The sequence below is a fragment of the Bos taurus genome, chromosome 14 (genome assembly GCF_002263795.3).
Source record: "Bos taurus isolate L1 Dominette 01449 registration number 42190680 breed Hereford chromosome 14, ARS-UCD2.0, whole genome shotgun sequence".
In the NCBI taxonomy this organism is placed as follows: Eukaryota; Metazoa; Chordata; class Mammalia; order Artiodactyla; family Bovidae; genus Bos; species Bos taurus.
This window is the reverse complement of record NC_037341.1, coordinates 57271517-57295709: the sequence shown is the minus strand read 5'-3', so window position 1 is coordinate 57295709 and position 24193 is coordinate 57271517. Positions and strand designations below refer to the sequence as shown.

The 24193-nt window shown below is 37.1% G+C and overlaps 1 protein-coding gene across 3 annotated transcripts in view; it reads right to left on the bottom strand.

Moving 5' to 3' along the window:
• Positions 1 to 8602: 8602 nt before the first annotated feature.
• ANGPT1 (angiopoietin 1) overlaps positions 8603 to 24193 on the bottom strand; it is a 471938-nt gene continuing 456347 nt past the window's right edge. For 2 of the 3 annotated variants that reach the window (XM_059893126.1, XM_059893127.1), the window contains 2 exons: positions 23703 to 23833; positions 8603 to 10976 (listed from right to left, as the gene is read on the bottom strand). In XM_059893126.1, coding sequence (XP_059749109.1) covers positions 10816 to 10976; positions 23703 to 23833 — 292 coding nt within the window. In that variant the 3' untranslated portion in view covers positions 8603 to 10815. 3 annotated transcript variants of the gene reach the window in all.

Genomic DNA, 24193 nt, shown 5'->3' with positions numbered 1-24193 from the left:
AAATTATTGTGGTCTTTCTTGCTTGTCTGAGCTTGTGAAATTGAGATTTATACTCACAACAGTGCTTAAATATCTCATTGATTCTGATAATGATACTGCACAGGAAAGGAAAAAAAGCAAGCAAAGACTGTTATTATTATCCATGTTTAAAATCTGAGGAAGTAATATCAGAGAGGGTAAGAGAATTTTCTGGGGTAAATATCCGTGCTAGGCTGGTGGCCTAGGTCTTCTGACACACATTGACCTGAGACGTAGATCTGTGGGCTTCCCAGGTGGTGCTGGTGGTAAAGACCCCGCCTGCCAATGCAGGAAGCATAAGGGACGTGGGCTGGACCCCTGAGTCAGGAAGATCCCCTAGAGAAGGGCACAGCAACCACTTCAGAATTCTCGCCTGGAGAATCCCACGGACAGAGGCCTGGCTGGCTACAGCCCATAGGGTCACAAAGAGTCAGACACGATCGAAGCGACTTAGCATTCATGTATGAGATGTTTATCCGCAGAGATACATTCTCTGTTGAAGATTGTTTCTTGAGACATTAACTACATATGTAATACATGACAATGTTTTCTTGAATATGCACCATTTCTAAAACACTAGATCTATTTCCTGATAAACAGAGCATTATTATATACTTTGTTTCTCATCTATGTTGTTGTTGTTGTTTAGTTGCTAAGATGTATCTTACTCTGTGGCCCCATGGATTGTAGCCCACTAGGCTCCTTTGTCCACAGGATTGTTCTGCACAAGAATGCTGGAGTGGGTTGCCATTTCCTTTTCCTCTCCAGGGGTTCCTCCCATCTCAGGGATGGAACCGGCATCTCCTACATTGGTGGGCAGATTTATTTACCATTGTACCACCCAGTAAGCCCCTTCTCATCTATGGGAGGCAGAATTCTTTGCTGGTCCCCAAAATTCTTTACCTCATATTGCACTTGCCCAGTATAATGCCCAGGACTGTGAAGGTAATGGATTTCACTCCTGTCTCTAATGTCTAGACCCCAATTTACAGGGTTCATATGATTAGGTTAAGCCCATATAATCAAACTGTGGTGTTAGAGAGGACTCTTGAGAGTCACTTGGACTGAAAGGAGATCAAACCAGTCAATCCTAAAGGAAATCAACCCTGAATATTCATTGGAAGAACTGATGCTGACGCTCCAATACTTCGGCCACCTGATGTGAAAAGCCGACTCATTGGAAAAGACCCTTACACTGGGAAAGACTGAGGGCAGGAGGAGAAGGGGGCAACAGGGGATGAGATGATTGCATGGCATCATTGACTCAATGGACATGAGTTTGAGCAAACTCTGGGAGATAGTGAAGGACAGAGAAGCCTGGCATGCTGCAGTCCATAGAGTTGCAAAGAGTTGGACACGACTGAGTGACTGAACAACAACAACGATATACAGTCTTCCCTGAGAGTGGCCGAGAGTCAAGTATGGCCACCGGCTCACCTCCAGCAGGAAGGAGACTCCAGTTCTACAACCTCAAGAGCTTCATTCTGTCAACAGAGTGCTTAGACGGATCCTAAGCTCCAGATGAGTGTGCAGCTTGCTGAGGCCTTGATTTTGACCTTGTGAGACACTGAGCAGAAAGCTCAGTGCAATAATACAAAAGGACCTGACAGTTTGAAATAAATATTTTGGTAAAATGTTTCTTGTAGAAAATAAATAAGGTTTGCATGTTGGAAAACAATGAAACATACTGAAATGTTTTAAGCCAAATACATTTCTCACTGAAATAATAATATGGGAAATCAGATTGTATTTAATCACTTTTATAAACATGGCAGACTGTGTTATAAGGTTGATAGCACTAACAATGCTCTGGGTCTATATAATCAGGGAGGAATGAAGTTGGAGCAGTAGACATGTAGCCGGGAAATGACGCTGGGGCAGTGAGAGGTGTGCCAATAGAGAAGAGGTGAAGAATAGTATAAAACTGAGAAGCAGGCCATTGGCTTGGCTCTCAGTGAATGTAACCAGTACATACAGGATGCATTTAACTCAGGGGCCACCCTAAAGAAGTCTGATGATTCCCTTAATCTGGAACAGTCCACGGTTACCGTGGCAGCAACATGTTCTCATGAGGAAACCCGTAGGACTTAACTGCTCAAAACCGTATCAGTCTAGGTTCACCTCCCCCTTGGAGACGTCCCAGTCTCCAGGGCCACCCCTGAAATTGCCTTGGGGATGGTCACTTTTAACTTTTCTACTCTAGCACAGAGTGGGCACAAATCCTTCTCTCAACTATCCATGGTATGTTTTACTCTAGTCTGGCATATTTAGCAAATTTTATAAAGGGAAGTACAGTGGCAACATATAAAATACAACTTACAACTGGTTATTTAGATGGATGCTTTCAGAGACCACCAGCTCCATCTGTCCTTATAAAGGCTCCTCTGTGACTGTTCTCACTCTCAACTGGTCTTTACATTATTGAAGGCATCTCTGTTTCTCAGTAATTAACCATGCACCTGATACACATAGACTTCTCCTGATGTGGGTTCTGCCTGAAGCAGAGCATGAGAAAAAGATTTGAGGGCAAGTAACTCATCTGAGAGGTGATTGCAGGGACATGGGTAAAGGGTTGGAGATAAGACAGGTAGGAAAATAACACAACAAAATAGTGTGCTATCGAGTTAGTTGCCAGTGTGAGCAACGGGAACTCATTTCTGCTGAGAGATTTGGGATACAGTGTAGAATTCATCCCAGAGTTGCCTTGATCAAGGGGAAAAGAAGGGCTACAGACGTTTGTCATCTGCTAAAAATTGTTTATTGAGACATTCACCATTCAGCACTTCTAGGTCACCTTGTGTGGGAGCTGGGCACAGCCTCCTGGTCAGAAAAACCAAACCCAAACCAAAACAAGTGAACAAACAAAAACCCAACGGCAACCTAAAACACCCTGTGACTCTTGATAGAGAATCACAGGTTGCAAGATTTCTCAGTTAACAGCCTTTCCTATGGGGACAAAGTGCCACAGGGCACCAATAATGTTAGAATTCTCAGTTTTGAGGTCCAGAGACTGTCAGTGAATACAATTTTACTGATCTCAGTCTGCATACCAGGCACCTTTTCCAAGTGGCTCAACCTCACTCTTAATCTACAAACTCACAGAAGCAATAATATATTCCAGAAGATACAATTGTTGAGTCACTAAGTTGTGTCTGGCTCTTTTGCAACCCCATGGACTGTATCCTCTGTCCACGGAATTTCCCAGGCAAGAATACTAATGTGAAAGTGTTAGTTGCTCAGTCGTATCTGACTCTTTTTGAACCCATGGACTAGCCTACCAAGCTCCTCTGTCCATGGAATTTACCAGGAAAGAATACTGGAGTGGGTAGTCATTCCTTTCTCCAGGTGTCTTCCTGACCCAGGAATTGAAGCCAGGTCTCCTGCACTGAAGCCAGATTCTTTATTGTCTGAACCACCAGGGATACCTACAATACTAGAGAGGGTTGCCATTTCCTTCTCCAGGGGATTTTTCCAACCCAGGGTTCAAACCTGCCTCTCCTACATTGTCAGGAGGATTCTTTACTGCTGAGCCACTACAGCAGAGGCTTTTGTGGGTTTTTGGTACAATAATGGAAATTCCCACATCTCCTTTTCCTCGTTCCACTGCCCCTAGAAATTCTGTCATCTGTGCTTTGGCTGTCCCCTCCTTGGCTGAGGTTCAGATCAGTGTTGTCGCTCTCTGAGTACTAGACTCATTGTGCGTCTTACTAGTTTGGACATAGGCAGCTCAAGTATTATCAGATGTTTTTGTTATGCTAGGATCCATGGTTTGTTTCTTGTTGTTCCTTACACTCTAAACAAAACATGTCTAATTCAGAGAGAAATGTAACCCACATGATTCTCATTAGTATATAAATAATCTGATGTTCTTTGATGTTTGGAGAAATTGTCTTTATAATCTTTTTGTTGAAAGCAGAAAGGCATTTTTCTTACAGTATAACCTCTCAAGAAAAAAAAAATTACAGATCATTTTGAATTCCTGCAGTTTTCATTCACGTGTCATGGGTCTATCCATTCCTCCACCTACTCAGCCCCAATTAACCCAATTTACTTACCATCTAAGCTGTCTTTGCATTATACTGGTTCCTGGAAACACAATGTAAAATGAGACATGGAATAAGAACTCTGGTTATAATCTGGAACAGAAAAAGTGTAAATCATCTGACATTTAATGGAGATTCAAGAATGTTCTAGACACAATGTTAGGTTCTGGTAACAACAACAACAAAAACTAATTAAATTCCATCCCTGACCCCAAATGCTCATTATCTGGACACAGAACAAGTATATTCATAGCTGATTGGAGCACAAGTCAAACTGAAAATTCATTAACGTAAGTAGAAATAAAATGCCATGGGAACACAGAAGAAGGGTGAGAAATTTAGTCTGGGGGAGTGTGGGTGGGCTTTAAAGAGGAGACAGTGAGCTTTAGGAGAGGCTTTTTATTTCACTATCTTCACACATATGAAATCACTGGGAAAAGTAGATTAGTCTGTTCACACTCATGATTTCCAATCTTAATTAAATCGTTAGAAAGTGTTAGTTGTTCAGTCGTGTCAGACTTTTGTGACACCATGTATGTGGTCCGCCAGGCTCCTCTGTCCATGGGATTCTCCAGGCAAGAATACTGGAGTGGGTTGCCATTCCCTTCTCCAGGGATCTTCCCAACCCAGGGATCGAACCCAGCTCTCCTGCATTGCAGGAGCTGCCCTTTGAGCCACCAGAAGTACTTGATAAAGTTGTGACTCCTTTAGATATTTACTTCACCCATTATGTTAAGTGGTCATGTCAAACCTATTTTCAAACACTGTTTGATTGAACTGCCCACACTCTTACAAATATGCTCCCTTTCTTCCACTTCCTCTAGGAAACAGAGACCATTAATTGGCTGTGCCTCCTATAGCATTTCATTCTCTCCTAGTCTCTTCAGAGAGACATTTCTCCTCCTATTAAAAGTAAACCTCCTCTCCCTCCCTCAGTCATGCTCAGCCACCTCAGAACACTTGTTCCATCTAAGGACCTTTCTGTTCCTCCTTTCAGCCTCGGTTCCTTGAAAGGCTCATCTTCCTTAGTCTGCGTGTACACTCACACACCCGTCATCCTAAAAAAGAATCCTAAAAGCCACTCCTGTCCCTTTAGTTCCCTCCCTAACTCCTTTCATTCTCAGCCTTCTTTTTGAAAGTCTAATCTAAACCAATGGGTTTTTCAGGTGGCTCAGTGGTAAAGAATCAGTCTGCCAAGCAGGAGACCTGGGTTCAATCCCTGGGTTGAGAAGATCGCCTGGAGAAGGAAATGGCAACCCACTCTAGTATTCTTGCTTGAGAAATCCCATGGACAGGCATCTTCAGTTATTGATGCAATCTACTCACCTGACTTCTATAACTCCATTCCCTCACGATGATTTTTCTCTAGTTTATCCAGCTGTAATTTCACATCTCCTTTTTGAATTAGTGTCATTTATCTGCTCCTTAAAATTATACTTGATCAAATATTTAAGTGAGATCTATTTCACTACATATGCTTTTGAAATAATCTTGTCTAATAATTTTAATTTCTGCCTAAATAATCTAGAGTCCAATATCATCCACGTTGGTCCTGCTTGAGCTCAGACTCATTATATTCCATTGGCAAGCTTGAATCACTAGCATCTCTAATTCAACATGTAAAACTGAACTCATTATCCACTCCCCGAAACCTGTGTTCCTTATTTTGGATATTTGCACCATCTTCTCTCTAATTAGCCAAGACAAAAATCTGGAATGACCTTGATCCTTCCCACCTTCCATCTAATCATGGAATTATTTGAATTTTTCCCCTTAAATCCTCTCAAAATTTAGCTTATCCAGTCCATTCATGTTATGCTGCTGTATATATCAGGTCCTCATTCTAACAGATTGTATCATTTGTCCTCAATGATCCAAACTTTTCCAGTTTTACCTCCTTCGAACGCATTCACTAATTGCAGGAAGTACAGTCCTTCTAAAGTGTACAAAGAACAAAGCTCAGACACAATCTTCTATAAAACGTATTGTGTAAATTGAGGGATGCCTGTGTGTTTCCTTAAATTTTAAAAACACGTACATATATATTTACTATTGAGTAGTAGTTACTCACTTTTTTCCTTATACATTATTATTATACTCTACACAGAACATAACCTTCAGCACATTATCCCAGCATTCTTGTTGCAGTTTAAAAAAACAATAATTTTATTAATATAAACTTCCTTGTACTTCTCATTAATGTAACTTGCTTATTTTTCTGATTGTAAATTTCCTTATGCTTTAATCACCTTTACCCTTAATACCTTCTTAATGCTTCATTTGGATGCTAAGTAGCTGCTCACTGTTTTTGTTAAAAATATTTCACATTCTGCTCATTAAGCCTATAAAATGATTTCCTAAAGGGAGTGTTATATAATTACAATCCAAAAACTCATTATGAATATTTTTGTTATACCTTTCCCCAATGGAAACATTCAAGTTAATTTAGAGCCTTAATAATTTTCTTCTGTAAACTTTTATATTACTGTTTTGATGTTTAGACACTGTATTAAAGTGCACACGTATTCTTATTTTCTTTTAAGTCCATTTTAAGCTTACAATGTTTTAGCACCTTTTTATTGTCAATTCTGATTCTTTATAACATACATAGGAAGTATACATTTATTTTCAAATTAGCTTATATAAGAGGAACTTAGGTAAGGTAGTCCTGGTTTTGTGGCAAAAATAGCTGAAAATGGTACCCACCTTTATGCCCTTTTCCCTTTATACGAAACTCAGATATTCAAAATGCATCCTATTACTCCACACCAAGTTCTGAGAATTTATTGTCAATTGTCATATAATAATTCAGCGTTTAACAATTGACAGGACATCCTAAAGCAGAGAAAATAAAGGCAAAACCAAACAAATGGGACCTAATTAAACTTAAACATTTAAGTTAATTAAACTTGCTTGCACAGCATAGCAAACCATCAACAAAGCAAAAAGACAACCTACTGAATGGGAGAAAATATTTGCAAATGATTTGACCCATGAGGGGTTAATATCCAACATATATAAACGGCTTGTACGACTCAACATCAAAAAACAAATGAGCATCCCAATTAAAAAAGGCAGAACTGAATAGACATTCTTCCAAACAGCAAAGGCAAATGACCAACAGGCACATTAAAACATCGTCAACACTGCTAACCATCAGGGAAATGCAAACCAAAACCACAATGAGGTATCACCTCACACCTATCAGAATGGCTATCATCAAAAAGAACACACATAATAAGTGTTGGCCAGGATGTGGAAAAAAGAGAACCCTTCTACCCTTTGGTACAGTGGAGCCTTCTCAGAAAACTAAAATTACAACTAACATCTGGCCTAGCAATTCTGCCCCTGGGTATATATCCCCCAAAGAAAAAAACACGCTAATTTGAAAAGATACATGCAACCCAATGTTCAAAGCATTATTTATAATTCTTAAGGCATGGAAACAACCTAAGTGTCCATCAACAGATGAATGGATAAAGAAGATGGGCTATACATACACACACACACACACACACACAATGGAATGTTGTTGTTGTTTAGTTGCTAAGTCATATCTGACACATCTGACCTCATGGATTGTAGGCCACCAGGCTCCTCTGTCCATGGGATTTCCCAGGCAAGAATACTGGAGTGAGTTGCCATTTCCTGCTCCAGGGCATCTTCCCAAAGCCAGGGATTGAACCCACATCTCCTGCATTGGCAGGTAGATTCTTTACCACTTAGCCACCCGGGAAGCCCGTACAATGGAATACTACTCAGTTATAAAAAAAGAAGGAAATTTTGCCATTTGCAGCAACATGGACAGACATAGGGCAATATGCTAAGTAGAGTAAGCCAGAGAAAGACAAATACTGTATACTATCACTTACATGTAGAATCTAAAAAGCACAGCAAACTAGTGGATAAAATAAAAAAGAAGCAGACTCACAGACATAGAGAAAAAACTACTGGTTACCACTGTGGAGAGGAAAGGGGGGAGGGGCAATAGAGAAGTAGGGTTAAAAAAAAGGCTGTTATGGGATTGTATTAAATCATATGTGTGAAACTTTTGCAAATATAGAACACTATAGAATTTGAAGAATTTTTCAATAAAAAAAGAACACAAGAAATAAAAAAAGATGATTATTGACAGGACATAACAATTATAGTAGAGACGTGGGACTCAGACCCGTTGCTTTGATCTAATGTTCTAATGCAGCTAAGCTTTCTTATCATATCCAAGACTGAAAGATTTTCAAAGATTGAGACTTTAGCACATTTGGTAATTTTTTTCATAGAACCCATACTTCCATATATCTCTAATTTTAAAACTTGTAAAATATTTAAAATGAGTAGTTGCACAAATATGTTACTTTCAATTTTATTTAAATCAAATAAAGCTGCCATTGATGTGCAGAAATTGGCATAGAAACTACATGAGTTTAATTCATATAAAAATTGAAAGACAAAATCCTATTACCTAATTGTCTTATCCTGAATAATTAAATGCAAAGGATATACATGTTAAATGGCCACAGTGCACATAATGGAGTCATAAAACATTTTATACTGCTTTATTATAAATAATTGGAACTATTTCATTTTTTAAACCCAGATAACAAAACAGTAAATATCATGCTTTTTCCCATTATTTCCTTTTATTTTTGTATTATGAATTGGAAAACGTATTACTTTTCAAAAGAATGGTAAGTAAAAAATCTCTAGGAACACAAAAACAAAACACTCACTTTCATTCACTTAAATGAAAACATCAAGGAGGTTTTTAGAGGAAGCAGCTAAACAGTGCTATGAAAGAGTCGACAAGAACAGAAAAGCTGCGGAATACCGGCAAACATCAATTTTAAGCAGAACAGGTTTGTATACACATGTAAAAGTATAAACGTTTGATGGTAAACTTTGAAAAAATAACTTCTGAAAAATGTGAGTAGCTTTATTCTCTCAAATGGAGGAAACCCACAAAGGCACAAGAGATCAAGTCACCAGGCCTAAAACTGTGCCCGATAAAAACTTTTACTTTTTTTAAGAAAGGAAACTCAAAGTGGATTTCAATTTTCTTATATCAGAGTATACCTTATGTTTTGATAAAAACTGTTCACGCTTGTAGCCTTGAGCACTTAGAGGCAGAAAGCACTTCTTGACAAAATACTATAGTAACTTCAAATTGCCATAAATATCTGTGTCCAAAATTGACTTAAAATCAGTTAAGCCATAGAAATATTTTCATTGTGATTTATAGTAACTAGTAATTAGAATTTTCTTAGTCAAGTGACTATGATTAATTTTCCCTTTTGTTCATGTGTTTTAACATATAATACAAAGTTTGCCAATTTTTTTCCTGTAATGGTAATGTCTTAAAATCAGAAATTGCCTAACAAAACAGAGCCCAAGGTAGAAAAATATGAAGAAATAGTATATTTCATAAAGTTGTATAGTAGTTTTTTGAAAATGTGCTTATTTGCATCAATTGAGGGCAATGTTGCATATTCCAGAATAAACAGCTATTAGGTTTACTGTAGATATAAACATGCTATGTACAATGATATTTATAATTCTTCTTTCACTTTTCATAGACTTCAAAGTGTATCTTTTATAGAAACTGGAACAGAGTGAATCTGGAAAGCAAGTTTCAGTTAATTAGTAAAAATTAAATTAGCATGAAATAACAGGGTGAAGGATTGAAGATAATTATTTTAAAAATAATAAAGTTACACTTAAGTGGACACATGCAAGAAGATACTGTAAAATGACCTGTTCCAGTTTACTTGGTTTTATTTCAACTTATTACACTCTAAAATACTGCTTTCATGTATAATATCAAAAGAAATATTAAATGCATGTATATTATTTTAAGGGCTTGATGATATATTTCACATTCTTTAAACTTTACTCAGGCTATAAATATATTTATATATCAGTCAGTTTTTAAAATAAATGAAAACTGTAGCATGGGGGGAAGGATAAATTTTCATCTCATATGTCCAATAGTTGATTATGTCCATCTTTTCTGAAAACTGTATCAAAAAATCAAAGAATAACGGAGTGTGTTTCTACTTCACACTGCTATTCTTCATGCACTACAATTCTTTATAGTTTACCAAAATGGAATTTACATTTGAAGATGGGTTAACTGATATCAACTAGCAAGTATGATTTAGGAATTAGACTTCTGAAATCCATTTCACTAACTCAGAGGGCAATGCTGTTCTTCCTGAACTTTTATTAAAATTGTGCAACAGTACAAACTTATTAGGTTTGCATAGAAATAACACCATTCACTGGTGTAATATATCTTTTCCGAAGGATTATGGCAAGCCAGATTTTATTATTCATGTATACTCTTTTTGTTGCTGTTCATTTTCTTCTTCTTCTCTCTCTCTCTTTTTTCTTTTTCTTTTTTTGGTTTTACATGAAATAAACCATATTTATCATCTGGCTACCATAGTTCCAAAATAAGATCCAGTAGTAGTTTGAAGCACAGTGAGCTTAACAGTTTCTTCCCTTTTAAAAGCATGACAGTGAATGGCAGTCTATAGTCAAGCCGTATGAACACAATCATCCCAAGTAGAGACTCTGTGAACTCAAAAGGTTCCAAATTCACAGTCAAGGACCTTGGTGACTTCACAGAACTGCTACTTGTTGCTAGAAGGGAGACCATATGTTTGCTTCAGAAATTTTCAAGCAGTTTCTCATCTGGTGGCTTCTCCAGATTTCTTGGTGGCTTTTATAATTGCTCTTGACTGACATTATGCCTTCAAAAGTCCAAAGGTCGAATCATCATAGTTGTGGAACGTAAGGAGTAACTGGGCCCTTTGAAATAATGCCATTTTATTCCATTCAGTTTTCCATGGTTCTGTCCCGCTGTATAAAACATTCCATTTAGATTGGATGGGCCACAGGCATCAAACCACCAGCCTGAAAAATTAGTTAATAATGAAAGAGAAGGAGAAGAAACAATTACATAAGTAAATTGAACATTTGGAAATTCATGCCACTTACTGAGGGGAAACATTCATACTTATGATTATTTGCAAATCAGAGGTATTCAAAAAATATCTTCCTGGTAGTGAAATTGTTTTAAATAGCATCCAACAGTGTAATCAGAAAGAGGAACGCTCTCATGAAAATCAGCTTTCAGTGTCACTCCATTGGGACTCATTTCCCAATGTAATGATGGGAAGCATTTGGGTTTCAAATACGATCTAGTCAGGCCTGGATTTGTACAAAGGGTAAGTAAAATGAAACCCTTCAGAGGCATTCCACCTGAAGCCTGTTATTGGAAATAGAGCAATTAATTATTAGCAATGAAGTTCAGAAGCTTGGACAGCTAACATCTAAACAGAAAGAAATGTCCTCCATGTAGTTCATAATTTTGCCTACTGGCCCTTAGCTGCTTCTGAAATTAACTGGATAGCAGAAAATAACTATGAATTTGGATGGCTATACCCTCTCTGCAGTTTATAGCAATATGGGAAGCATTCATTCAGAGTAACCACATAGTTCCTATAGAGCAGCATGTTTTCCTGTGATTGTCAAAGTTCTTTCTAAACTTAGTAAAAAGAAAAATGATGAGTAACATATAGATCCTGTGCTCACATAGCTCTCTGCAAGGATAACTCAGTACTTTATTTTTTAAATGAATTAAGTTCTTAGCTTTTAGATAAAACATAGTACTTTTCCCCTCTCTCCTGAAGCAATACTACTAAAATCTTTAGGGAGAGATTTATGCCAGAGACATTCTGGCATGTTTGTATTTGGATACAGTTGACCTCCCTTTGATTACAGAGTTATACCTAAGGGACTAATAGCTAAAGAAAGAGAAAGCTGTACAGCTGATGTTTAACTGTAACATGAGCATCATCTTGCAGAAACTTTAGAAAAAGTTAAATGGAGAAAAACTAGTTCTCATTTTTCAATTTTGGAGGGTGAATACAGCTGGGTTGTGTTTATAAAGTCATACTAGAGGCCTAACAAGCTATATTAATCACTAACTCATACTAGGAAAAAGTAAGGTATGTCAACGAATTTGGAAAGACACTGTATTTAATGTTTTAGCAACTGTATGCAAACAACATAGATGTTAATGTAGTCAAAACACGGGGGACAAGAAAGTTCTTATTTGGCAAGGAAGGAGGAAACTGTAAAATTCCACCTTTTTCTTCTTAGGATTAATTCCTTTAAAATTTTTTGGTAAGTACAACCAGTAAAACTATGCTATTTATATTAAAAAAAAGGCATTCTAATAGTAGGGAATTTATTTACCCGTAAGACTCTTAAAGGACAAAATGAAACTCTACTTGATTGCTTCAGTATTTTAACTTTCTCCTCCTTTTCTATGACCTTCTTGAGGCACTCTTCCATCATGTTAACGAGCCTTTCATAGTCTTTCAAATATCCACCACGGTCTCTAAAGCAAGCACAGTTACTCGATTGTTGAGGACCACTACAAATCATAAAAGGATCCTCCCAGTTACATTAAGATACTCAGGGCAGAAGTGTGCGGATTTGTTTGGTTTATAGAAAGTCATAAGAGTTCTGGAAGAGTGTGGGAAGGCAGATGTCTGTTGGAACATAGCCTGGCAATGAAGGGCACAGACTGAAGAATGCATTCATTGGGAAACTACAATGAACTTCCAAAAGAGACAAGAAAAAGTAGGGACACGTGAGGGAATAGGATAAACTGATTTTATGTATCTTTCCTAACGAGTAAAGTGGGAAAATGTTCCAGGTAAGAAGAAAGGCATTTTGGAGACACTGAAAGGAGACCAGTATGGATAGGTCAAAGTTAATAAGAGCAACAGTAGCCTGAAGCTGTGAGGGTCTGAAGATCGAATCACATAGTCTTTTATTCATTATCCCTGGTTGCTCAGTGGTAATGAATCAGCCTGCAATGCAGGAGACATGGGTTTGATGCCTGGTTAGGGAAGATCCTCTGGAGAAGCAAATAGCAACCTACTCTAGTATTCTTGCCTAGGAAATCCCCTGGACAGAGGAGTCTGGCAGGCTACAGTCCACGGGGTTGCAAAAGAGTCAGACATGACTTAGCAATTAGACAACAGCAACAACAAATGTAAAGGCATGGTTTATATTCCATATTCTTAGTCCCACACCTAACAGAGTGTGCTTAGCAGATGACTGGCAAGGGCCTACAGACTTATTGACAGACTGTTTCTTCTTTTAAAGCCTCTATGGTCTGAATTAGTCTAGTTTATTTTTTTTAAAGCTATATTTGATAGATACCTGTATATATAACATCCGAGTTTATTGTATTCATTTTTTATTTCTTTATTCATTCAATTTATAATCCTCATGAAGTGTTGTCATACAACACTCAACAGGACAGATGTGGTCCTTACTCTTATGGAGCTTACTCCTAATGTGACAAACAGGCAAAAAAAAATGTAGCAAATAAATAAAATATGTACAAATCATTAGGAAATGATGATGGAAAAAGGAAGAAGAAGAGGATGAGGGGAGGAAGAAACAGAGAAGAGGAGGGGGGAGTTAGAATCAGGGAGCTATGAAGGAGAATAATAGGAGACCTATTTGACTTTTCAGGTTCATGGAAGAAGTTGATATTTCATGAAACTTGACAGATGAGAAGACTGCAAAGTGAAGATGGGGAAAGACTTTACTAAGCAAAGCATAGCACATGCCAATGCCATGAAGCTGAAAGAGAGTTTGGTGTTTAGGGACTAAAAGAACTTCAGGGTAGTTGGTGGTATCCAGTGGCCAAGGGAAAGACTTGCAGGAAATTAAGGTGGAAAAATGGCAATCTTGGTGGAAATTAAAACAATGTGGAAAATCTTATAGTTTATCCAATCTACTTGTCTATCATCAGGTGAACAAGTGGAACATTCTCTAGGAATGGGAACCAATATTTTACCAGGGGAACCACATCTGCCAGGTTAAATGTTTAATTAAATATTATTTAGAGCCCTTGATCTCTAACTGTGGTCTACCAAAGCCACTCTGAGCACGTGTTGATGAAGGGGAATCAGTTCAACAAATACTAACCAATGGACAGATATAGGGGTCAGAGTTGAGTAAAACAAAATTCCTGACTTCAAGGAGTACACAATTTTGTGTAAGAGAGAAACAAACTGTTAAATGAGAAGATAGCTATTTAACAGAGATAAGGAAAATCTTGAGAACAGAGGCAGAATGTCCTGTTTGTGGGTCTGTAAGGTTCACTCATCACTTGATCTGGATCCTGAAGGATGGGTGGGAGTTCACAGGGTAGAAAGAGATTATCTAAAGACTGTACGTACTCTGGCAGAGCAGGAGAGAGTGCCTGCCAGCAGCGTGGCTTGGCTGCAATGCCAGTGGGTAAGGGGTTGGAGAACACAGGGCTGGCAAAATAAACAGGAACAAGAACATGGAGGGTTTTATTGTATGCTTAAAAATGCTCTTGTGGGCAATGGGGAGCCTAAGCACCAGACTAGAAATTAGAAGACCCTGACTTTGATGCTGACTTCACCAGTTAATAGCTAAGGGATCTTAGGCAATAGTAAATGTAACATTTGATATCTGAACAGTTACTATGTATCGGGACTCTGCTAAAATACTTATACGCATTTTCTCAGTTTATTCCACACAACCCTATGTGGTGTGGCAAGTACTAAAATGAAGACCCTGATGCTCAGACAATTTAAGGAACTTTTCCAATGTCGCATAGTCACTTACCTCCTCATTCCTAAGATGTGGATCATAAATATCTAATCAACCATTTTCACAGCACAGGTGCAGAGATCATATAAGATGGCACACTATTAAAGCCTCTAAAAGCCTATCTAAAGGTTCTTTTGTAAGTTATTTAGGAAGCAGGCATAAACTTTAGAGCAGGAATAAAAAGAATCAGATCTTATGGGATCATCACAATCATTTCATAATGAAGACCAAGTCATCAGTGCCAACATATTTACTTATGTGCTTGCTAGGGTTAATTAGAGAAATATGAAAATAATTTGGATTCAAATGAGTACAGTTGTTCAGTGTTCGTGTTGTAAAGATATGGCATTTAACTACCTAATATGGGTTTTATGGGCTTATGTAGGGTTTAGGAGGTAAAGAATCTGCATGTAATGGAGAGGCAGATATACAGGATAGACTTGTGGACACAGTGGGGGAAGGAGAACGTGGGACGAATTGAGAGAATAGCTTGGAAACATATACATTACCATATGTAAAATAGATAGCAAATGGGAATTTGCTCTGTGACCAAGGGAGCTCAACCCAGTACTCTGGGACAACCTAGAGGGGTGGGGTGGGGTGGGATGGAGCGGGAGATAGAAGCGGGGTTCAGGAGGGAGGGGACATTTGTATACCTATGGCTGATTCACGTTGATGTATGGCAGAAACCAACACAATACTGTAAAGCAATTATCCTCCAATAAAAAAAAAATCAGACTGCAGAAAATAAAATGAAAGGGCAATTATTACTCATGACAATTTCAGTTGTAGTGTCAGTGTTCTTCCCGGGGACGGGGGAGCCTGGTGGGCTGCCGTCTATGGGGTCGCACAGAGTCGGACATGACTGAAGCGACTTAGCAGCAGCAGCAGTCCTTTATAAAATACTCTGAACTTTCAGTTCGCAAAACTAGTTATCTGTATGCAAGTAAGTATTTCCTGTTTTTTCTGACAAGGAACAACAAGGAATTTCTTTGTATCAAATATTTAAGTTTGCCCACTTTCTACCGCTCTTTGAAAAAATTAAGCATGACCTGGTCATTTAACACAAATCCTGAAAAGAAGTGGCTTTAAAGCATATTCATAGAAAGGAGGCAAAGAATACAGCAGGCTCCTGGTTACTCCTGGTTAATCTCCTTTCACATTCACAGATAACCATATGTACTCATGGGTCCTCAGAACAAGGTAAGTTTGCGTAGATTGAAGGTATCCTTGTGAACATATAAAGGAGTATGCCTGGGTTTGCATTTCCTCTCCGATTAGATATCAAATAGCTGAATTAAATACCTTCTAAAATTCTGGGGTGATATCAACTTTGTACTTTGTTCTATAAGTGCCTGGGGATAGATGAGCAATATGTTAAACAAGTTAATTAGAAGAGGCACTTTAAGCTTTAAAGAACTTAGCAATGAACGCAAAGGATGGAAGGGAGCGGCAGCTTCCATCTGCTGTTGGGACAACTGATAAAATGTCTTAAATGTTTTAAGATTGGCAATTGCTGAGATGAACTTTGCCAAGCATTTTTCTTCATAACCTGTAACCTTATGTATATTTTAATAAGAAATCCGAGAAGCATGTTTCTAATTCATTTACACTTAACTCATTAAAATTTAGTTTTGGAATAACTATCTTGGGCTTCCCAGGCCTTGAAAAATCATTTGAGTCTTTTATCTCTGAAGCAGAAAATTCACATTTTATCACCAATACATGAAACTTTGCCCAGAAAACAGGAACTTGATTCTAAACTTTGTACTCAGGAAGTTCAAATTTATTTGAAAGTCAGGAAACCTAACTCTCAAATTCTTCTGATCCTAAACAAAATGTCTCTCAACACTTCTTTTCTAAGGTAAAAAGTACAGCAAAATAAAAAGATCTACCTGTGGTTATGGATTTCTTTCTAATCAGCAACATGCAAAGAACTGGCACAGAGAGTAAGAATCTTCCTCTTTTAAGGAAGGATGAAGCTGAAAAAAAAAACTGACTGATGCCTAGTGATCATCGGGACCATCATTAAAATCACTCACTGATTTCACGGGTACAAATCCAGCTCCTACCCAGAACTAGCCTCAAGGAGCAGCTGCAAGCTCTTGTGTGCGGAGCCGAAGGATCCTTCCAGAACTCTGCATTCCTTCTGTCATTTCATCCCATACCCTCTTCAAGTCAAGGACTTGGCTTTTTTCCCCTTTCTCTTCTTTTTGTTCCATAGATAGAAAGTTGTTTATCCTGGCTGGTAATCTTGAATTCATTTTAATCCTTTAGGTATTCTCTTACTGCCTCTTTCCTCCCTTGGACTTCATTTTACTTTTAACTACAGTTAAGTGAGGAAATCCTCATGAAAATGGGCCTTAAACAGTAAAACAGAGCTAAATTCTTGTCTTTGAGTGCTGTTTCTTTTAAGAATGGCAGTAGAAGGAGTGGATAAGGTAATGGCTTATCTGGAGGTCATATTCAAATCCTCTGAAATTAATTCTGCGACCTTAAGCAACTTAGCTAAGTCTTCCATATCTTAGTTCTCACCAAAGATCTCTATCGAATGGTTTGTGGAAGTGTCCTTTAAACTATTAAGTGTGTCATTTATGATAATGCAGAAATGACTGTTATACACTAAGAGTGCAATGTATATTCACTATATTACTTATTATTATAGTAAAATATAAACAAAATTGTTTGGCTATTCTCATCAACTATTAAGCTTTGGTGGCAGCCTTGTGTTATAGGCCTATCAGTTCTTATTCACTTTTTTCCAAATTGAACTTTTAAGAGACATTTTCTGATATTATTTTTTCCTTTTTCCAATAAATATAAACTTCCTCCCAGAGAACAGGAATATAGTCCTAAATTCTGCACTTAGAATGTTCAAATTTATTCAAAAGTTATAAACCTAACACTCAAAAGTTTTCCAATATGGAATTTAGTCTTCTGGGGTTAGGTTATTCTTAAAATGTGGCTCTAGTCTTTAATATTCATCCCTTTGTTCCATGTGTGTGCATGCAAATTAATACACACATGTGAAAGTGAAAGTGTTGGTTGCTCAGTAGACTGTGTCTGACTCTTTGCGACCCCATGGACTGTAGCCTGCCAGGCTCCTCTGTCCATGGAATTCTCCAGGCAAGAATACTGGAGTGAGTATTCTTCCCTGATGGCAGTAAGTAGCCATTCTCTTCTCCAAAAGATCTTCCTGACCCAGGGATTGAACCTGGGTTTCCTGCATTGTAGGCAGATCTTTACCATCTGAGCCACCAGGGAAGACATATACACACTTTGGCATTTTAAATCTAAGTTCATGAAAAAGTTACATTCATATTCACATTGATTTATTTTTATGTCTTTTCACCACGATAATTTGTGATTTCACAATGTCCTTTCAGAGTCTGATAGCCTACTCATGCATTTAACCAAAATTTATTAAGCACATCCTGTGAGACAAGCACTACACTAGGCCCTGAAGACACAATGGTGGAGAGCATGATGTCCCTGATTTCAAGAAATGTACCTTTTTTGTGGAACAGGCTTATGCACTAAATAAGAAATTGCTTTGAAATACAGTAATGCAATGTAGATATCTGTGGTCAATCTTAAATTATCCATATGGATCTTTTCTCTCAACATGTTTGCCTTAAAACCTAGGGAATGCCAGTTATCTGACAATGCTTAGCACATCCTTCCTGTGTTATCAAAAACTCTAAGATTATTACATTTTCCCAAAGATCTGTCACTTTAACCAGTTAGGGAGCCTGTTAATTTCTTCCATTTTGTCTTCTTCAAGGTTATATAGCAGGCAAGGCAAGCATTTATCAACTCTCTACTGCTAGCATCTGGTAAGTTCGAGGGTGTACTAAGAATTTATGTGTATGACTTTATCCCGTCTTTTAGAATTGAACTGAGAATATCCTTTGTTAGCTTTAGCAAAGTCTTGTCTGTCGACTGACATAGTTTATGCGTGGGAAAACAGATTGGAGTTTCTACCACAACAGATTCTTTCTGCAGAGGCTTAGGTCACATTTTTACATAGCTTTTATATTAGATACCAAATAAGAAAATTGTGTTGAAAGAAAAGGTAAGAAAAATAATGTAAAACAATACCATATTTTGTTAGGGGTCATTTTCTTTTCTTTTGGTCAGCAACCTTTAGTAATTATAGTTTCTAGCAGAATTTTAGAAAAATATATTTTGAAGAATACTAATTTGGTACTAAAGCCCATGTTTTCTTTGCATGTAAAAATCTAATGAGAAAAGGTTTTCATTTTCATAATTTGAGTCATAGTTTTTTGCATATTTAATACAATAAATTCATATAAACAAAAGCATGTGTTGACTGATATTAAATTTTCATTTTGTAAATATTAAATAATAGGGAAAACATTAAGTTTATAATGAAACTGATTCTTTCCTTGGATTCATGAGGGTACAAGAAGGGCTCTCCTGTGAGACTAAGAAAATATTTCCTATAATCACCTATTAAATTTATCCCTCCCACTACTGAAATATATACATTTGTTGTAATATACTATATAAAGGGGGAACCTAAGGAGAAAACGTACACATTTTCTTAAGTTCAGTGAATCACAGAACATAGATATTTCTGGTTTATAATAAATGCACACTAACAAATCATCTCTAATGATTAATTAAGAGGTCAGTTTCATAGAAAATGTGTGTGGCAATTTTGATTTTGAAATAGATTGTATGGTCCCATAACAACAGTGTAATAAAACATAAAAATTATTCAGTTTTTAAATTGGACAGAAGAATTTCTGGTAAGGTAGAAATAAGTACATATATGTCTGGAAAAGGACATATCAAACACTGTGGTATCTATTTCTACTGCTGCAAATATGCTTTTTTAGTCAGCTATACTTCTTTTCCACTAACAATGAACTACAACCAAACTGAAAAATAATATTACTTGTTTTTCTCTACTGCAGCCACTAAGAGTACACAGAATAACAAACTCACAGAACCGGAAGAAAACGTAGGAGACAATCTTATGTAGACTGGCAACTAGAGGAATGTGCATACGTAAACTCTCTCATGTAACTACTTTATTTTCTTGAAGGTGTCCATAACTAGACATCCACAATCTTTTCTGGAAACTCATTCCAGCCTTTGATTCCTGGACACTCCATCAAAAGTCACTTTTCCCTTCCTCCAATAACGATCACGTGCTATATTTTGTCCCCAGAACTTGCTATAATGTGAAATCGTGTGTTTATTGTTTACTTTTTATTGATGGTCTTCTTCAAAAAATACAAGCTCTATTCTGTCTTGCTCATTTTTCTAATTGTGTTGACTCTTAACAGTTACTCCTTAAAATTATGTTAAGTAAATAGAAGGAAGTTAAGATGTTAGGAAGATGGAAGAACAAAATGTTCTACTTTCTGTCTAGCTGAAATACCTTCTATTTTTAATTAAGCCTATCTCTTGTTTTTCAGTCGTTGATAGATAGGGTAACAACAATACCACCTTCTCCAACAAAAATCCCTCCATGTACTTGAAGAAAACTATTTAGGATGGTTAAGCAGGCAATAAATCTGACTTTATCCTTAATTTCTTTTAGAGGAAACAATGGAAAATATATAAATAAACAAGATAAAACAAAGCTTTAACTGATGATGACAGAGAACTAAGAATTATTAGTTTCAAAAAGCATGAAATCTATCTGCTTAAGACATGATTTAAAATATGTAATAAGTCAAAATACACACCTTTTAAAAGGAGAAGAAAAATCATTAGATGGAGAAAGTGTTTCTAAGGTGAACCATGGCAGAGAATATAGAGCGGTGGTGGTGTGGGGGTAGTTAAGTAGAACATAAGTTTCAGATAATACTCAAGTTACCTGGACTGTCATTGACATTCACCCTTGTGTACCCCAGTTCTTAGCTATCTAAATTCCACATATTAGTTTTGCAGAGTGCATCACTTTGCAAGACCTGGATTCTTTTAAAAGGATATTTGATAGGGTAGTGGTGTTTATTACAGAAACATATTTACTTAGACTATTCCAGCCCAAGCAATAAGTGGAAATTTCTTCTCCTCAATATATGTGTTTATTGATGGGTAAGAAGTAGGTCCAAGAATGATTATGGATGAAAGAACATGACAAAGTTCAATCATCTGAAGCAGAAATAAAATCACAATACTGAGCGATGTAGTTTTCTCATCATTAACCAAGAGATGCATTCTCCTCTTTGCTTTGCTCAATATTTTCATTATTATGACAGTAATATGAACATATTGGAACACTATTCTAAGTAAACATTTGAACAATTTTACTGTTGGTCTTTCATGTGTTGTATTTATTTGATAAGAAAAAAATATCTGTAAAAACAGACATGGAGAAAATGAAGTGCACGTCTATATTAAAGTGGGCAAAAAAAGTACAATCAAAGTCCGTTTGTCCTTGTATAAAGTTGCTGATAATTTCACTTAAAGGATCAAGGAGGTAATAAAAAGCGGTATTTTCTTTTAGGAAAAAAAAAAGTTCAAAACCTAACCTGTGGGTAACATTTTCAAAATATTCTAAATTTGTTACAGCTAAAATTGCATATAAAAGACTTTTGAATGTGATGTCAAAATGGCATTTTTAAAGCTTAAGGAGGAGGATATGACAGAGGCAGAATCATAACAAGCTGGCTTTGGTAATGATAAGGCCAGGTTGATGTTGAAAAGATGTTACTATAAGTGGAGTGGATGGGAATCCAAATGGGATGTGATTTGGTAGTGGTAGTAATGAAGGGCCTGGGTATGGTGATGAAGTTGGAAAGATTTTTCCAAAATGTTGCCTCTGTACTCTTTCATGCTTTGTTAATTAATGAGAAAAAATTCATTTCATTGGTTTCAAAATCTGAAAGTGACTTCAAGGGTTCCAAGATGGTTATTCATTCATTCATGCAACACATATTTTATTGAGTTCCTATGTGCCACAATCTACCAAGCTAGATGTTAAGGATAAAATGATGAATATTTAATTACTTTCATTTTCCTTATGTACAAAACGTACAATCGAGTTTCTCTCCCTGTGTCTTTCATAGAGTTGGTTTGAGATTCAAGGAAGATAGTACAACACATATGTAACAGGTAATAATATATAATTATAATGATAGTAATACTATATTTGGAGAAGTAAAATGTTAGATTTAGAGAGTTTTTTCTCTACTAGCATGAGTTTGTTATAGGATAACAAACAGAGGATAAGAATAGTTAAAGGTGGGAGTGATTACTCTTCCATTAAGAGAGGGAAACAACACTAAACTGTGAGAAGAGAGACACTGGGACAAAGCTTCCTTTACAGTTTTGCTTGGTGCCAACTCTTTTATGCCAGAGCCTGGAACAATTTTGAGCGACATCATTTGCCGTAAGGTTTTAATTCAGTTGTTTCTTAGACTTCACTCAGTCATTTATTAACTTCACGAGCAGTTTTTGCCAGGCCCATTTATAACTTTTATTAATATTTAATGAATATTTTTCTTGAAATCAATGATTTGTTAAATATCAAATATTGTGAATCCTTTTTAAAATGCAAAGTTTACATCATTCCTTTAAAGAGGAAATCAGCACCACTTTCTATAATAAAAGGGAGACATAAAACTCAGCAAAAAAAAAAAAAAAAATTTAATTAATTTGAGGTAGATGCTATTGCCTTACCAGGGTCTTGAGACTGAGGCTGAAGAGTTTGCTCCTTCTTTGCTAAGAAGAGTAATTATTAAGTGCTGAAAAAGTATAGATAAGCTAGTACTAAACTGAGAATTTCTCTTTGACACACAAGGCGAGAAAAAATATTTAAAAAGTGAAAGAGGATAAACTCTCTTACTCAGTGATATATATTTTTAATGGTATCTTCTGTACCAGCTAAATTGGGCTCCAAAATCACTGCAGATGGTGACCGCAGTCATGAAATTAAAAGACGCTTGCTCCTTGGAAGAAAACTTATGACTAACCTAGACACCACATTAAAAACCAAAGACATTACTTTGCCAACAAAGGTCCATCTACTCAAGGCTGTGGTTTTTCCAGTAGTCATGAATGGATGTGAGAGTTGGATTACAAAGAAAGCTGAGTGCTGAAGAACTGATGCTTTTGAATTGTGGTGTTGGAGAAGACTCTTGAGAATCCCTTGGAGATCCAACCAGTCCATCCTAAAGGAAATCAGTCCTGAATATTCATTGGAAGGACTGATGCTGAAGCTGAAACTCCAGTACTTTGGCCACCTGATGCAAAGAACTGAATCATTGGAAAAAACCCTGATGCTGGGAAAGATTGAAGGCAGGAGGAGAAGGGGATGACAGAGGATGAGATGGCTGGATGGCGTCACTGACTCGATGGACATGAGTTTGAGCAAGCTTCAGGAGTTAGTGATAGTCAGGGAGGCCTGGTGTGCTACAGTCCATGGGGTTGCAAAGAGCAATTGAACCGAGCAACTGAACTGAACTGATACCAGCTAAATGTCTTGCAGAGGTCAATACCTTATAATGTAAAAGCACTGGTATAGCTAGTTTGAATTGCAAAACTTTAGACCTACCTCCATCTCTCTTCCCTCTTGACTCCATTTCAATAGAATGATCAATTACACAGTTGTAAAGCATTTTGTAAGAAAGTTTGGGTTTTTGCTTTTTCTGTATACTGAATATTCAAATTGTTGTTCATTCCACCACAGGGATCATTATGAGTATTTAGAAAGTAGAATAAGGGGGACTTTAAGAGGTTTAAGAATTTATTCAGAACCAAGCTTAGCACACCCCCACCATACATGCTGGGGGAGGAGGCAAACTTCTAAGTATGCTAACAATGTCTTGCACAAGAACATGTGGTAAATTAGTGGGCAGAACAAAATGATCTCTAGGGAATTGCTATTCAGTTTCCTGACCAGAAGATCATAGTCTTTTCTCACAGATAAGAAACCTCAAGCCTCAAACCAATGAAACATAACTTAGAGAATGGCCCCGTAGGACTTACCTCCTGTTAGCATGAGGGCACATTTGCACATGCAGTTGTCGTTATCAGCATCTTTAGTGCTGAAATCAGCACCATGCAAGATCAGGCTGCTCTGTTTTCCTGCTGTCCCAGTGTGACCCTTCAAATACAACCTGAAGTTAAAAAAAAAGAAAAGTCGTTCAATAGAATAATAGAACCCAGAAGACTGGTTTTGCTGAATGTTTGGCTTTTTCATCATTTTCTCCCTTCTCTGAACTCAGCCCTTCAACGACTGTTTTATAAGATCAAAGCTCTCTGAACAAAAGAAAGACAGAGAACGGGGTAGGAGGAAAAAAGAAGGAAGGGAGGGAGGCAAAATTCCACTTTACAGACAAGTAAAATTCTCTACCTGTGGGTAGAGAAGTCAAGTGGACCTTAGGAACCATCACTATGAACATAACTAGAGGAGGCGATGGAATTCCAGTTGAGCTATTTCAAACCCTGAAAGATGGTGCTGTTAAAGTGCTGTACTC